Source organism: Physcomitrium patens, chromosome 12 (genome assembly GCF_059467195.1).
Source record: "Physcomitrium patens ecotype Gransden chromosome 12, ASM5946719v1, whole genome shotgun sequence".
In the NCBI taxonomy this organism is placed as follows: domain Eukaryota; kingdom Viridiplantae; phylum Streptophyta; class Bryopsida; order Funariales; family Funariaceae; genus Physcomitrium; species Physcomitrium patens.
The window spans coordinates 12,546,977-12,563,175 of NC_143421.1; the positions used below are offsets into that span (position 1 = coordinate 12,546,977).

The 16,199-nt window shown below is 41.8% G+C and overlaps 3 protein-coding genes, 1 long non-coding RNA gene and 3 other non-coding genes across 9 annotated transcripts; 4 read left to right on the plus strand and 3 right to left on the minus strand.

The window, feature by feature from the left end:
• Positions 1 to 3,533: 3,533 nt before the first annotated feature.
• On the minus strand, positions 3,534 to 3,605 carry TRNAQ-CUG (transfer RNA glutamine (anticodon CUG)). Its single transcript has one exon. It is a non-coding gene; the product is annotated as a tRNA-Gln (tRNA).
• A 651-nt stretch (positions 3,606 to 4,256) lies between these two features.
• LOC112289676 (uncharacterized) lies at positions 4,257 to 8,182 on the plus strand. The gene is made up of 7 exons (XM_024535096.3): positions 4,257 to 4,693; positions 5,128 to 5,253; positions 5,705 to 6,086; positions 6,443 to 6,581; positions 6,711 to 6,772; positions 7,050 to 7,188; positions 7,599 to 8,182. The coding sequence occupies exons 1-7, from the start codon at positions 4,381 to 4,383 to the stop codon at positions 7,797 to 7,799; spliced, it is 1,362 nt and encodes a 453-aa protein (XP_024390864.1). The 5' UTR covers positions 4,257 to 4,380; the 3' UTR covers positions 7,800 to 8,182.
• Positions 8,183 to 8,352: 170 nt separating this feature from the next.
• LOC149988045 (uncharacterized) lies at positions 8,353 to 9,100 on the plus strand. Its single transcript, XR_016505831.1, has 2 exons — positions 8,353 to 8,504; positions 8,925 to 9,100. It is a non-coding gene; the product is annotated as an uncharacterized LOC149988045 (long non-coding RNA).
• Positions 9,088 to 11,641, plus strand: LOC112289482 (photosystem I chlorophyll a/b-binding protein 2, chloroplastic-like). 2 transcript variants are annotated; one of them, XM_090254941.1, is made up of 4 exons: positions 9,088 to 9,307; positions 9,735 to 9,913; positions 10,201 to 10,727; positions 10,969 to 11,641. In XM_090254941.1, the coding sequence occupies exons 1-4, from the start codon at positions 9,249 to 9,251 to the stop codon at positions 10,981 to 10,983; spliced, it is 780 nt and encodes a 259-aa protein (XP_090111067.1). In that variant the 5' UTR covers positions 9,088 to 9,248; the 3' UTR covers positions 10,984 to 11,641. The 2 variants fall into 2 exon arrangements, with proteins under 2 accessions (XP_090111067.1, XP_090111066.1); XM_090254940.1 differs by having other exon boundaries at positions 9,107 to 9,307; positions 9,732 to 9,913.
• Positions 11,539 to 11,641, plus strand: LOC112290080 (U6 spliceosomal RNA). The gene has a single exon (XR_002972043.1). It is a non-coding gene; the product is annotated as a U6 spliceosomal RNA (small nuclear RNA).
• A 1,286-nt stretch (positions 11,642 to 12,927) lies between these two features.
• On the minus strand, positions 12,928 to 13,030 carry LOC112290081 (U6 spliceosomal RNA). The gene has a single exon (XR_002972044.1). It is a non-coding gene; the product is annotated as a U6 spliceosomal RNA (small nuclear RNA).
• LOC112289979 (photosystem I chlorophyll a/b-binding protein 2, chloroplastic) lies at positions 12,928 to 15,340 on the minus strand. Of its 2 annotated transcripts, none has more exons than XM_024535798.3 (5): positions 15,219 to 15,340; positions 14,732 to 14,911; positions 14,486 to 14,523; positions 13,831 to 14,357; positions 12,928 to 13,600 (listed from the first exon to the last, which is right to left on the minus strand). In XM_024535798.3, exons 1-5 carry the CDS (start codon positions 15,275 to 15,277, stop codon positions 13,586 to 13,588), a joined length of 819 nt encoding a protein of 272 aa, XP_024391566.1. In that variant the 5' UTR covers positions 15,278 to 15,340; the 3' UTR covers positions 12,928 to 13,585. The 2 variants fall into 2 exon arrangements, with proteins under 2 accessions (XP_024391566.1, XP_090111068.1); XM_090254942.1 differs by having other exon boundaries at positions 13,831 to 14,375.
• Between the last annotated feature and the right edge of the window lie 859 nt (positions 15,341 to 16,199).

Below are 16,199 nucleotides of genomic sequence, written 5' to 3' on the forward strand. Positions count from 1 at the left end.
CTTTTGTCTTGCAGGAGTCGTTGAATTGTTCCAATATGGTAACAGGATCTTTAGCTATTGGTGTTCTATATTTAGCATTAAAAGTGAGAGCTCAATATTTTCAATAATATTCTAGTATATTTGTTGTTAATATTTTTTTGGATTAAACATGAAAATGTTCTTCGGGTTCATTGGTTATTATGATTGTGATTATTATTTATTTGTAATGGCTTAGAGTAAAAAGTTCTAAACCTTCTATCAATTATTATTTAATTTGATTGCTGAAAATGTATTCTAAATGGTAATTTCATGGATTGTACACCTTCAACTTTTGTCCTCAGTTGTTTGTGATAATATTGATTAATTTAATGAAATAATGAATTTTTCCTTCCATCCAATCATAAGGTAATAGTACACATTTTTACAAAAAAAAAAAAAAAAAAAAAAAAAAAAGTTGTTAACCCTGATACATTTAGATGCTTTGAATCTTTTTATTTGTTGTAATTACATTCTGATGAAGAGACCAAAATAATATTGTTTATTCTTTGTTCTAAAATACACTTCAAAGTTCATGCCTATTGACTACATAGATGTATATATACACACAGATACATACATGACACAATACATTCCTCTACTTGTGTATTTTTAATCATAAATTCTTATTGCTCTCCAAAGAATATTTTTATTTATTAACTTTTTTCAATCCTTCAGAGAATTTATCATTTGAGAAATTATGCAACATTCTTAGAAATTTGGACTTTTAATTTAATAAATGCACCATATATATATATATATACATTCACCCATCTTTAGTGCAATATTTAGTTTGACATAGAAAAAAAATCAATCTTGGACCTTAGATGATCAATTATTTATTCTTTTGATGAGTTAAATCATTTAGGGTGTTTTTGATATCTTAATGTATATTTTTGACAAAAAAATTGCTTGAAATTTGTTTTGCAACCAATTCTTACTTATCTAATTATTATTAATTTTTTCCATAAGCATTTTCTAATAATAAGAATTACAATAGTGAAAGTTGGTTAAAATGGAAGCAAAAAAACACATTCAAAAAAAAGATATAATAATGGCCAAATTGTCAATGAATGTATCCACCAATAAAATACATTGAATGATTTGGCACTATTTTTCTATTATAAAAATGACTCACAATGACTAATTGTTAGTTTTTTTATAAGATCTACCTAAAGATCTTTATTACAATGCTAGGCATGAATATTTGTCTATCACTACCATATACATTGTTATTTGTAAAATAGTGAAAAAGATGTGGATGTCTCCATGTGATGGTTTGGTTAAGTGATCTTGAGTATTAGTTACAATCTAAAAAGATATAGATTTTAATTCCATGGTCGTTACAAGGACTATTATAATACTATACATTAAATATTTTTTTCTTCATTTCATTAGATATGAAAAAAAATAAAAATAAATACTTGTCATGAATTTGTGAATTTTTAATTCTCCTATATACTAAATCTTAAAATACACCACAAACCAAAACTTCAAAATTTCTAAAATTTTATTTTATATAAATTTTAATTTTTTATATTATATTTTATTATTATAATTATTCATGTGTTTTTTTAAAGTTGTTTATATGATTTTATTTCACAGAAGGGGATAATTTATTTTCATTTTATTCAATGTTAATAAAATATTTTTATATCATCAATAATTAATTAATTAATTATCATTTATTATTATTATATCATACATCATTATTATGCATCAATAAATTATTTTAACATTTCACTCCCAAAACCAAAGCGAGAATTTCCCAATACTCGTTAAGCCCAATTCTGTAAAGGATCCACGTCAAGACGAGAAGCTGACGGACGACCTCGACGACGATGCCTCTCGTTCGTCATGAGCAACGAACTAACGATGTTCGTTGACGATGTTGTTCGTTCGCTAGTTCGTTCCCTCGTTCGTTCGTCGGTGCCTCAACTGTTTCGTTCGCTGCGCTGGCTTTGATGAGCCGGAGTTTGTTATCAGCTTTGAATGTCTCGGGGAATGTCGAGGAAGGGATGGTCTCGCTTGAATCAATGCCGCACCGAGCCACTCACCCACTCAATGCCTGCCCGCTTGAGGAGCATTTTTAACCCGAAGCATGGAATTCATTCGCTGTGTCTGTGTGTGTCGATAAGGAATCGTTTATTGAGTTGTATGAGACGGACGGTATTATCTCGCTTTTTGTGCATTGCGAGATTATTGTTTAGTCCTCATTGAAGTCGTTTCACCTTTGTAGCCGAACGGTGCCGCATCTTCGGGATGAAGGCGTCGTGCAAATGGATTTCTTAATATTTTATATCGGTCTTCTGTTCTGACGCCTTTTTCTTCTCTACCGGCGACTGCTTCAGGGTCAAGTGGTCGTGAATTACTATCGAAATTTTGGCTGAACATCTCAAAATAGTTTCAGGTTTGACCTCAATTGTGCCATATATTCGGTGATGTGAATGTCTCCGTGCAATTGAACGTGAGAATCTCCAAAGAGATTCGTTTTAAAAATCTTGTTTCCGAATTGTGGGAATAATTAGTGTAAAGCGGACACAACAAAACCTTCAAGGATTTTTTTACGTAACATACATGTATTCTTTCCTCGCAATTTTGTTCGTCTAATGGTTGACTATAATCACCACCTTCATTTGAAACTTGTGGAAATCAAGGTATATTTCCTGTTTAAGTTGTACAGTTGTTACTTTAACGATTGGTCTACTTTTTTACGTCTGCAACCATGTTGCAATCAAGTATGACGTCAATACTTTGTTGTTCTTTGGTATTGTATCGTGAAATGGTGGTGACTGGTTGTTGGTGTGTCCAGGGTTGTATGTTTAAGTTTGAAATAATGTCTAGTTGCAAGGTCTCTTATTACAGGAGGTGGTACTGTCGGTCTGTTGGTCAACTTCACTCAGTGTGCTCAAACTTTTTTGTAAATTTAGACACATAGGAATATACATAATGCATTGCTTTATTCTAAGGTTTGCAATGTTTTTGGGAAGACATGATTATATAAATATTTTTTAGTTGAATACGTTTAGACAATTCTGGTTGGATTTTAAAATGCTATGTTTGTTTAAAGAAGTGGCAGTTCAATATATATATATATATATATATATATATAACTCTCAAGTATTTGAAACCATTTTCAAATCTCCTTCAATGTTGAACCAATCGTATCACACACAGAGTCTGTAAACTTTACAAATTATACATGCATGATAAAACAAAATAACAATCCTTACAAATACACAAAAAAAAGTATTATAATTAAACAGATACCATTGTAACCAAGATGCATGTACTTGTGAGATAAGGTTCTTCGATGTCTACAAGCATGAGAAAGTGAATATCAAAATCTTACTAGTTTGATCGTAAAAGTAGGTGGTATAAAGAGAATCAATAAAATTAAGGCAAGTGTGAAATCAATTAGTTGATGAAATGGTTACGTAGTTGCATGATTCTTTCAAGAGATCCTAACAAACAAAAACACAACATTGCGAGGAAAACAACAATGCTGTCTCCCCGACAGGTCCCGGCGAGATTTGAACTCGCGTTACTGGATTCAGAGTCCAATGTCCTGACCGCTAGACTACGGGACCGCGAACTTGTTCGACGCGAACCAAAGATAAATTTTAATCTGTAGTAGTTAAGACGCTTCGATAGTTGAAACCCAAGAAGTAGGGTTTTGCGTGCAGTTATTAAATGGGAACATCGTCAATCCGAACTTGCTGGCGCTTCCCAGTTGCCTTGTGCTTGACCACAGAATGCTGGCTGTGTGACATGACTTTTACGTTTTTTTTTTTTTTTTTTTTTTTTTTTCAGATTCGATTTTAGACATTTATCTGAGTAGTGAGAATTTGTACCCTCAACTCAGAGACCCCGCTTCGGAGCAGCGAGGAAATTCGGTTTCTTCGGGATCTTGCGGAGGATGGCGGTTGTGGAGAGTGTGAGCGCGAGAGAGGAACAATAGATAGAGAGGCAAAGGATAAGCGTGAGTGGTGGTGGGCAGAGTGGATGCGCATTCGTCGAAGTGCAGAGCACGAGGCGGTGACGTGGGGGGGCGGGCGAGCCGGCGCACGGAATGTGTGGGCGAGGAAAGGGATGCGTGGATAGGTTAGGGTGCAGCAGGTGCGGGTGTAAGTGTGTGAGTGTGTGAGTGTCGGTGGTTGAGAGGGAGGGAGGGGGTCAATGAGTGCGTGAGCGAGGGGGGGCCTGCGGGGATGGAGGTGGCTCCCGGCTGGTTCTTCACTTCGAATTCGCATGATGGATCCAGGTTGCACAGCTGATTATTTCATCTGGTGATTTTGTTTTACAAGGAAGTGCTAAGAATCCGTTTAGCGTACGCTCAAAAGATAAGCTCGGAATTATCTAGTAATGGCTGCAGCCATGGCGTGTAAGAATTTAACCCGTTGTGCCGAGGCGCCTTTCAGTAAAAGAATTTCAAAAGCATTACTCGGTATCGAAGCCCGAAGCTCCCAGAAAAGTGTTTGGATATGGCAAGGGTCTGTGCGAATGTGTTGGACAAAAAGAAATCCCCTCTCGTCGCCACATGTGTTAAGAAAAGTAGAAGACAAGGTGTTAGAAGGTCCCTCATCCAGGGCACCAGCGATCTCGAGAATTTCATGTACACTAGACCTGGAAAAGAAAACTGGGAGCAGTAATGTGGCATCGGCCGCTCGGCTACGAGGTGTGTGTTTTTTCTGCACGGACTCTTCTTTTTAACCCTTAGTGTGTTCTTCCCGGATTGTTTCGATGTACTGTTCACTCTCGATTAACCTGTCTCTCATCTCCCGCGATGATAGATTGCGTTTTTTCATAGCAGTGGTTTTGTTAGTTGTATGATGATTGTATTGGCTCGTCCTAATTTGTGATAATTGCCAACTGAGGATGGACCGAGCTTCTTCTGTCTTTCATAAAGAGTATCTTGCTACTCTTTCATGTTCATCACGTGTATTGCGGTTGAGATAAATGTGTCTCGTTCATTTTAGCATCTAATACAGTCTGTACTTTTATTGATTTAATCCCTTCTGTTGCGTCCACAGAACATGCGTGTTCTTATGGAGCTTGGTATAGTTATAGAATATTTTGTAGTTTTCAGAGTGTCAGTGGTGTGTGTTACAGGGAGACGTTTCCCTCGGAATTCAGTGCTTCATGAAGAGTATCAGCTCGCATCAGTAGGCGCTTCTTCCCTTTCAAGAGTAGTAGGCACTGCCCATCACTCCGACACCAGCAACATCTGTCATGAAGGTCATACCCCGCTTAGTCTTTCTCGAGTGTAGCATTGTCATTTACTTGTACATCATGATTGTTCTATTTCCTTCGAAGATTCGTTCTATCAGATCCTTTTGTCCATGACACGCTACTTTAACATTGATTCTAGTGCAATTGCATTTACGGCTGTTTAAGAGTCACTAGTAGTAAACCAGTTTTCAGTACATTCGTGTGAGCACAAGTAAGTGTGAGATCAGCCTAATTTTGGAACAGCTTTATTTGCTTTAATATGAGCTAATTGCTGAAGAGTGTTTGCTGTCATGATACATCTGAAAAGTTGACAGAACCTCAGTAAATGAACTGAAGCTTCTGTGGACAACGTTGTTAAAAGAGTTACGTGATTCGTGTATTACTAGTGGCATTCAGAAATACTCTTTATCAATGTTCAGTAATTTAATTTTTTTTCGTATGATTTTTCTGCTTTCAGTTCGTGATATGAGCGAAGAAGATGTAGAGAACCTCAATGACCTTGTCGCAGGCAGCTTAACCAGCCCCCAAGATTCGAGGGGACCGGAGAACTCAAATTCTTTTGCAACCGGGACTACGCAGCGGTGGTTCCCCTATGAAGATTGTTTCAAGCTTGATGATGAGAGATCACTGAGAAGCTCTGAAGTTCTCTCAATGTTGTCTCCGTTCTTAGGAGATGAACGCAAGCAAAGAATTGAAGAAGTTGTTGCGAATCGGACATATTCTATATGCATAGCCGTTGAGGGGCTTTTGGACCTTGGCAACGTTTCTGCTGTATGCCGTTCGGCTGATGCCCTTGGGTTTCAATCCGTGCACGTTATAAGCAACGAGACCAAGAAGAGGTGAGCTTCTCACTCTATATACTTCAAGATCATGGAGTTTGGGGAGATAAGTGATAGCTGGGCCAAATGGGCGGTAATTTAAAAACTTATCAGCATGGTTGAATTCGTAACGCTTGAGTTTTGGTATTATCCGCAAAGATGAAGGTGCTGATTTTCATATTTATCATGGCTTTCTGTGCGTTACGATAATGTGAATACCGCCTTCCACATTGTTCAAACTGCAACATTCGTCATTCGAGACATTAAACTATTTCTTACACAGCTGCAGAATGGCACAAAACCGTCAATAGTCCTCTCTGTGTAGTTTGAAATAAGTGTGCTGCTCTTAATGTGGCCGCGACCGGAATATTTGACAGATATAAGAAGAACCGAAAGGTCAGTATGGGTACAGAAAAGTGGTTGGACGCAGAATTGTGGAGCAATACAAGCGATTGCATTGACACTTTACGACAACGGGGTTACCGAATTGCTGTCACACACATCGCTCCCGACACTGTGAGCCTTCACGAAACTGAACTTTGCCCGCGGTAAATGTGACGATAATATTAGGTCTTTTGCATGGTTTTCAAAGGTTTGTTCTTTTCCTTTCTTCTCACTTTTAAGATTGTGCCTGGTGACTGACAGGTGTCTATTTATGACATGGACTGGACCATACCAACGGCAGTTTTCTTTGGGAACGAGTTCATGTGAGTCCAAGAATGCATTGATTATAATCCTCAAAATTGTCCTGTTTATCCCCATTCAGGTCTAAACACATGAGATGCATGATTTGGAAGTGTCAAGATTATAGAAATATTGCATGTGTCGTTAGCTCACTTCTCGTGCATATTTTTACTGGTCACGAAGTCAATTAGGAACTACCTCGTATTATTTTCAGACCTACACAGGTTTTCTTTTCAATCAGTGAGGACATGTTAGCTGTTACGATTTTGAAGTCACTGTAGAGAGCACTTCGTCTTGCAGGGGCGCATCTGAGGAAGCGATAAAACAATCTGATGTACGATGTTGCATCCCCATGGCTGGCATGGTAGAGTCTTTCAATATTTCAGTTGCTGCTGGAATAATTATGCATCATGCCGCCCGTGACAGAATCATTCGCTCTGTAAGACTACTTTCTTATCCGTTTTGATTTGATGTAGCCATTTGGTTAGTCTTCCACGTATACTGAGTAACCTACTATTCTCTTTTTCTTTTACCGAGCCGTTTGGTAAGTGGACGTTTTCAGTAGAATGTTTCTTAGATTTGAATCATAATTTGTGTAGTTTAAGGTGGTGAGAGGTATTTCTACAATCAGTACCTGATAACAGACATCCTAGATACATCAACTTCTCCTCGATAGACTGAAATTGGTTTCTGCACTTCATACACTTCATGCATTTCATTCAGTTTTTGATCCCTGGTTTTCTTACTCGCAACTAGTCTACCAGTGATTTGAATGCCAGAAGTGATCTAGTGCCACTATTAGTATATTCTCATGCTCTACTACTGTTTCCGACATGTTTTTCGTCTTAGGGAGTACATGGAGATATATCACCAGAAGATAGAAGAATATTAGAAGCTGAATTCTGCTTGCGGCACAACCGTCATACTGTTCCACTCTTGGACCGTTTGCTGGAGAAGAAAGGACAAGCTGCAGATGGCCCGGAGATGACTGATATATTCAGCGAAGAGTTGCTCTCCGATATCGAAATGCCTGAGTATCTTAAAATGTAACAGAATCGAATCTGGCAACTTTTTTGATCTTCGGGTTTCCACCAAGAACTAGTTTGCCAACTCAAGAACGTGGTGGAACCCCTTATTTAAGAAGTGATTTAGGGACACTAGCAATTGAGTCTTGGCAAAAGTGCCTTGAGTTTGACCTGATAGCATGGGTCTCTACAAGATGAATATTAAATTTGTAGCCTGAAGGAGCACTGCAATCTACGATCCGTTTTATTGAGTAGAGTATTTTTTTTCCTGCTTTTCGTGGACAGAGTGACATACATCAGCACCGTAATAGAGTATTTGACAGGGTAAAAAAATGTCATAGCGAAGCGAACGCGTGCACATTCTTGAGATTTATTACAATAAATCATGTTCATCTGAATTCGAGACAATGCTCTTATTTTACAGATTGTGACGATTGCAAATTGTGGAATCAGGTTTCCCTCAAGCTTACAATGCTGTATTGCAACATTTCCAATGCGAGCATACGTGATAATCTACTGACAATATGTGATGAATGGGCACATCCGAAAAGATAGGTACGAGTTTGGGGACGCAGGTCTCGAACTCCCTATCCAGCGGTGGGTGCGGGAAATAGTGTAGGACTTCGAAATAAATCTTCAGTTCCAGAACTCTGGCATCACAGTTTTGCAGTAGACCTCCAACGCTAACTTGGTTTATTTGAAGACATGGAACCTCGATTTCGCAGAGCAGGTACCCAGCTCGCACTCTGACCCATTTACTTCGTCCACGCGTGTCTACAGACATAGATGTCTGGTAGCTGCCTCAGATTTTGTGAGCAGTAAGATTTTATAAGCAGCTTACTGTTGGGAGTCCCCAAAATATTGGTAAGAGGGGTGCAGGGTTAAAAACTTGGGGTTTTAAAAAAGAAACACAAAATTATTTATGAGCAATTTGACAGGGTTAATAATTTAGGGTTTATTAAAACGTTCTGGTGCGAGGAGCCATTTAAATTTTCTGTGCAACCAGCACCAGGTACCAGCTGGGTACCTATTCCGCTGTGACTGGAGGTGGAACTGCAGTAACCCTTCTACACTGCTGTACTGCTTATCCCATCATATTGTGAACAGTTACCATGCTTCAACGACATTTTTTGCTGCAACGATGCTGCAGGTTTGGAGACGGGCCAGAGCATCCGAAACGCTGGGGTGCCATCAAAGACATGGAGTGAGACATCAAGGGTAACGATGACAACGTGGGTAGCCAATGACGTGGAAGAGCTGGAGATCGGAGCCAATGCGGGACCCTCGTCTGCTTGCGTTTGGGTCCCTGTCTAAATTCCTCCCCATTCTCTCTAGCAAGAGCCCCTGTTCCCTACAGCTCGGATTCACCTCTTCCTTGTAGCTGTGCGTACCAGCGACCACGGTAACGGGAAGTCAGTTTCCTATGAATTGTGAATATCCAACGAGTTGAAAGTACCCAGACGTTGTCGCACCTATGGCGTTCGCTGAGTGCTCCAAGTGCGGTGTTGGGTCCATTTCTGCCACCTCCACCAGGTATGTATGCTCATCGAGTTCAGTTGCCAATTGGATTGTAGTTCAGACAGGCATTAAACTTCCTTGTATGTTGTACTTCACTTATTGTAGTTAATTCGTAGTTTATGTAATCTATGAAATATGCTGGACTTAATCCCTATGTAAGTCAGTAGCAATGTAGGGGTGAGGATTGATTGCTGGTTTAGGTTCGATAAATTGTTCGGATGGTTCTGACCAGTACATTATGTTAAGCGTGGACTATATTATGAGTGGAGTCGCCTTGCAATTAGTATGTGAAGGATGATAAAATTCTGCAAGTTCCACAGCAACTTAGTCTGAGAAATTTCCAGCGTCTTCCAAATTTATTTGAAATCAAATGCAACCAATCCTGAGATTTTATTCACGATAGTGGCATACGAATCGATTTTCTTTCGACTTCGTGCAGCAGGGTAATAAGCAATGTGGCATGTGCCAAAGCTTTGTTCCTCTCGGAATGTGCCCTCCGAATGACCAAGGTAGCAGATACCAGCACGGGTGAAATGATGACCTCTGCTGTTGCCTCTCTTCTCATAACAAAAGACCATTGTGTTAACTATGCAACCGAGTCACCAAGTGGATTTACGGCAGGTAATGAATTGCTCGCAACGCCAGTTACGTAACTAGATATATTCTGGAATTGCTGGAACGTATTGTTATGTTTCGACCTAATCAGCATAAATATCAGGAAACGTATTTTTTATTCATGTATTCTTCAAAATGAGGGAATCTGGTCATCGGTCACGAACTACACCCCGATCAGTTTCTACCAGATGTTTCCATTTGCTGGCTTTGAACTGTTTTCTGAGCAGTATTGCAACTCTGCGAATGATCAAGACTGGACCAGCTAAAGAACTAAACCCAGTCACTCTTCGCAGGATCGGACCCGGAGACGCTGAAGTGGTTCGTGCAGGCAGAGCTTGTGCACTGCCGATGGGCCATGCTTGGAGCCGCCGGAATCTTCATCCCGGAAGCTCTGACGAAGATGGGCATCTTGAACACTCCGTCGTGGACCGTGGCGGGCGACGCCGACTACTTCACGGACAAGACCACGCTGTTCGTGATTGAGCTGATCCTGTTCGCGTGGGCCGAGGGCAGGAGATGGGCGGACATCGTGAACCCCGGGTGCGTGAACGTGGATCCCGTATTCCCCAACAACAAGCTGACGGGCACCGACGTGGGGTACCCCGGAGGGTTGTGGTTTGACCCGCTGGGCTGGGGCCAGACCAGCGACGCCGCGAAGCGGAAGGATCTGAGGACGCGAGAGATCAAGAACGGGAGACTGGCGATGCTTGCGGTGTTGGGCGCCATCGTGCAGGCGAACTACACGCACACAGGGCCCATCGACAACCTGGTGGCCCACTTGGTCGATCCCGGTCACAACACCATCTTCGCGTTGAGCAACGTAAGCGTGCCCCCCCCCCCCCCCCCCCCCCTGCGTCCAGAGCGCTATGCAGTTTGTGGAGAGGAGAGGTGGTTACGCGAGAATGTGTTGTGTAGTGTTGAGTGCAGGGAAAGAATGTGTGGTGCGGCATGAATTGGACAACAGCGTTGGTTGGTTGGTTGGGTGGGTGGTGGGGGCGTGGACGCATGTGCGGGCGGGGGGGGGTTTTAATCCTCGGTTGGTGTGTCGTGGTTGAACGCAGCTGGTAGGCAAGTAGAGCGGCGATGGCGTGAAGGGATGCGGGAGGGAAGCGAGCGCGAGCGAGCGTGGCTTAGAGAATGTGGGATGGAGTAGAATGAGTAGGAGATTGTGGATGCGATGTTCCTGAGAATTTTATTTATTGAACGTGGGGGTGCGTGGGTGTTGCGGTGAAAACGTTGCACGAATTTCTCGATGGTTCCAGGACTACTGCTGATGTGCAGATGAATCACGTTGCGCATGTGCATGTGTGTGTGGGTGTGGAATGTGTCTCATGGTTGCACTGATTGACGTGTGTGAAGGGGCATGGGTTCGTTGGAGGGTTAGATTTGGAGTGTCACAGTTGTGGTATCTGAAAATTGGCACATTGGTTTCGTTGGCCAGTGTGGTTGGTGATGAATGAGTGAAGGAGAGGGTGCAGTTGGTTCAGATGGTGTGCGCATGGACACTTTGCGGCGGCGGATGGTGGCATGTGAAGCAGTGCGCAACGAACGGGGAGGTGGTGGATGACCCATATCGATGGGAGGTGGGTGCGAGGGGCGGTACATGTGGTCGCGTAGGTAGTTGAACTTGTGTCTCTTCGGAGACATCTGATAAAATTGGAACGATACAGAGAAGATTAGCATGGCCCCTGCGCAAGGATGACACGCACAAATCGAGAAATGGTCCAAATTTTTTCTCTCCTCTCTTCCCCACTGTCCCTCTTTTCTGTTTTGCCCGACTTGCTAAGTCAGTCGTCTTGGTTGTCGCCTCTTGGCAAATATTGTGTTTAAAATGGGGCTTCGAAAGAATCTCTGCAGAGTAATTTTCATATTCTCATATTCTTTGTGTGCAAAAATCTGCTTTTCTTCATGATAATATATATATATATATATATATATATTTTTTTTACAATCCAAATTTATTTACCTCAAGGCTAGGTAATTAATAAGGAGATCGAAGAAGTCCATGTCCATGTAAGTTCACCTTTATTTATCACTAAGTGAAGCAAGAAGCATTGGCAAAAAAGTTTAGAAGAAATTTTCAAGTTTTGTCAATGTAAGAAAAAATGATTGATGATATAAGATGTTGTGGTATAACAATAATGGATTTGTTGAATTTTGCATGATAGCAATCCTGGTAATTGTGCATGTTGAAGATGTTACTCACAAAATCCTTTCATAGAAGTAATAACTAATGGTCATAATAGCTTTGTGGTATTTAATATTATTAAATATCCATTAAATATCCATTTTTTTGCAGCATGCAATAAAGCTCTTGCACCTACAAATATAGGTTTAATTATATTAGACTTATGATTTTCTACTTGATTAACTACACTCTTAATTATACTTTTAGAAAAGTGAAGGATATAAGATATTCAATCTACTTAAGGATTCTATTTTTTTAACCATGATAAACTTAAAATGATTGGATTAAATGGATATTTAATAATATTAAATACCACAAAGCTATTATGACCATTAGTTATTACTTCTATGAAAGGATTTTGTGAGTAACATCTTCAACATGCACAATTACCAGGATTGCTATCATGCAAAATTCAACAAATCCATTATTGTTATACCACAACATCTTATATCATCAATCATTTTTTCTTACATTGACAAAACTTGAAAATTTCTTCTAAACTTTTTTGCCAATGCTTCTTGCTTCACTTAGTGATAAATAAAGGTGAACTTACATGGACATGGACTTCTTCGATCTCCTTATTAATTACCTAGCCTTGAGGTAAATAAATTTGGATTGTAAAAAAAATATATATATATATATATATATATATTATCATGAAGAAAAGCAGATTTTTGCACACAAAGAATATGAGAATATGAAAATTACTCTGCAGAGATTCTTTCGAAGCCCCATTTTAAACACAATATTTGCCAAGAGGCGACAACCAAGACGACTGACTTAGCAAGTCGGGCAAAACAGAAAAGAGGGACAGTGGGGAAGAGAGGAGAGAAAAAATTTGGACCATTTCTCGATTTGTGCGTGTCATCCTTGCGCAGGGGCCATGCTAATCTTCTCTGTATCGTTCCAATTTTATCAGATGTCTCCGAAGAGACACAAGTTCAACTACCTACGCGACCACATGTACCGCCCCTCGCACCCACCTCCCATCGATATGGGTCATCCACCACCTCCCCGTTCGTTGCGCACTGCTTCACATGCCACCATCCGCCGCCGCAAAGTGTCCATGCGCACACCATCTGAACCAACTGCACCCTCTCCTTCACTCATTCATCACCAACCACACTGGCCAACGAAACCAATGTGCCAATTTTCAGATACCACAACTGTGACACTCCAAATCTAACCCTCCAACGAACCCATGCCCCTTCACACACGTCAATCAGTGCAACCATGAGACACATTCCACACCCACACACACATGCACATGCGCAACGTGATTCATCTGCACATCAGCAGTAGTCCTGGAACCATCGAGAAATTCGTGCAACGTTTTCACCGCAACACCCACGCACCCCCACGTTCAATAAATAAAATTCTCAGGAACATCGCATCCACAATCTCCTACTCATTCTACTCCATCCCACATTCTCTAAGCCACGCTCGCTCGCGCTCGCTTCCCTCCCGCATCCCTTCACGCCATCGCCGCTCTACTTGCCTACCAGCTGCGTTCAACCACGACACACCAACCGAGGATTAAAACCCCCCCCCGCCCGCACATGCGTCCACGCCCCCACCACCCACCCAACCAACCAACCAACGCTGTTGTCCAATTCATGCCGCACCACACATTCTTTCCCTGCACTCAACACTACACAACACATTCTCGCGTAACCACCTCTCCTCTCCACAAACTGCATAGCGCTCTGGACGCAGGGGGGGGGGGCACGCTTACGTTGCTCAACGCGAAGATGGTGTTGTGACCGGGATCGACCAAGTGGGCCACCAGGTTGTCGATGGGCCCTGTGTGCGTGTAGTTCGCCTGCACGATGGCGCCCAACACCGCAAGCATCGCCAGTCTCCCGTTCTTGATCTCTCGCGTCCTCAGATCCTTCAGCTTCGCGGCGTCGCTGGTCTGGCCCCAGCCCAGCGGGTCAAACCACAATCCTCCGGGGTACCCCACGTCGGTGCCCGTCAGCTTGTTGTTGGGGAATACGGGATCCACGTTCACGCACCCGGGGTTCACGATGTCCGCCCATCTCCTGCCCTCGGCCCACGCGAACAGGATCAGCTCAATCACGAACAGCGTGGTCTTGTCCGTGAAGTAGTCGGCGTCGCCCGCCACGGTCCACGACGGAGTGTTCAAGATGCCCATCTTCGTCAGAGCTTCCGGGATGAAGATTCCGGCGGCTCCAAGCATGGCCCATCGGCAGTGCACAAGCTCTGCCTGCACGAACCACTTCAGCGTCTCCGGGTCCGATCCTGCACATGTTCGCAGTACTGAGGAGGTCATTCATTTAATTTGGAGACCACTTTGTAGAAATATAACTGCGAAGAGTTTTGACACAGATTACTGCATTCACGGGATACTCTTAGAGCAAGCTGCTTACCCAAACCGAGGGGGTCGAAACCAAAGTCTCCGGGAAGGCTGCAGAATTGAAATCGAAAACGTGAGATTGCGCACGAGTGACATGTGATTGTTTAAGCATGTCCCATTTAGATTTTAAGAGATAAACCTGAAAAATGAGAACTGACTCTTGACGGCAGTTGTACTATGCCAATCATAGAAGATAACGAATTTGAATAGTTTAACCACAGAAATGTAACGTTCTCTACATGTAACAGAAAATTGGCACCTTCCATCAAGCCACTCTGGTGCTTGGCTGCCGGGAAACCACAACGGCCTCTCGTTCTGGGGAGCGGCAACAGCGGAGATTGTCATGTCACCATTGGTGTAGGCAGCTACCTTGGTCATGCGCAATGCCCGTCCTGAGAAGAACGAGGCCTTGGTAGAGGCGACATTGGTTTCGAACTTGCTGCGATAGGGCGAAAAGAGACGAAACTCTGTGTTAAAAGTCAAAGAACAATGCACCGCAGCCACAAACTTTGCAGCGGCACTCGAGAGATAAAAACATGAATACAAACAGGTACAGTATCAATTAACTCAGAACTGATGTGCAATCGTTGGAATCTGAAGTCGAAGGCATGTCGCAGCACACAGTAAACTATCGCGCAAGCCATGAAGCAATCGGTTCGCAACGTTCATTCCCACACACTGTGCGTTGAATCCCGTCAACAACAACAGAGTGAGAAAAGACCCAGCTGAGGCTAACTAACACAAACCTGGAGGAAGTGGCAGCGATGGACCCAACACAGGGCTTCGCACACACAGCAGACGCCATTGATGCAACGGCAACGAGGTCTCCTCCGCAGCTACAGAAACCTGGTTGGGGGGCATCGACTCTTGTTTCTTGAGTGAGAGATTGCAGTTCAGCTTAGCAACAAAAGAAGAATGCGAAGCTTGTGGATGAGACGGTGGCTGCTGCATTGGCTCCCGTTGCAGCTCCGTTCTATCTGCAACGCCCTCCCCTCGTTGGTTGCCCACGTCTCCTCCTGCCCAGGTCCAGGTCCCCGCCCTGCAGCGTTGCGTTGAGCACAAGATTTATCCCCACTTGCCCACAAGATTTATCCTCACTTGTCCACAAGTGGAAAAGTGCCCAATATTCTTTATTAGTAGTATATCTCCCAGTAAGTGTGGGTTTACTGTTTAATCAAGATTATTTCTTGTTCTCTCTTTGCTGTCCCCTTGTGTGTAGATTTGAGTTATTCTACAAGTCTTCCTTGTTCTTCTGTTCTTTTAGGAGAGTATTCTATCTGTTGTCAAGGTCTTTAAATTTCTTTCTTAACAACTCTCATTTTTTGTACAAGTTTTTTCAATTTTATTTTAGATTAGAATTTGTTAATTTAGTGGCTACTATGCATGTATGTGCTTCTAACCTATTGTTTAACCTCCTAGCCTATCCTCTAATGATTCTAATATTGAACTATTGTTGGTTTTCTTTTTTCTTTTTTTTTCAATTCCCTACCTTAAAGTTGATCCTTGCTTCTAATATACTGGATATTTTGAACAAACCAACTTAACAAAAATTTTGAGTTGGATATATATATATATATATATATATATACACAAATAAATATATATAAATAAAAATAAAATAAAACTAATATTACCATATATCTAATCTTTAAGTCTTTTAATAGCACATGATACTACTGAAGAATATTAAAATCTACATCACTATCAACATTTCATTTGGTTATGAC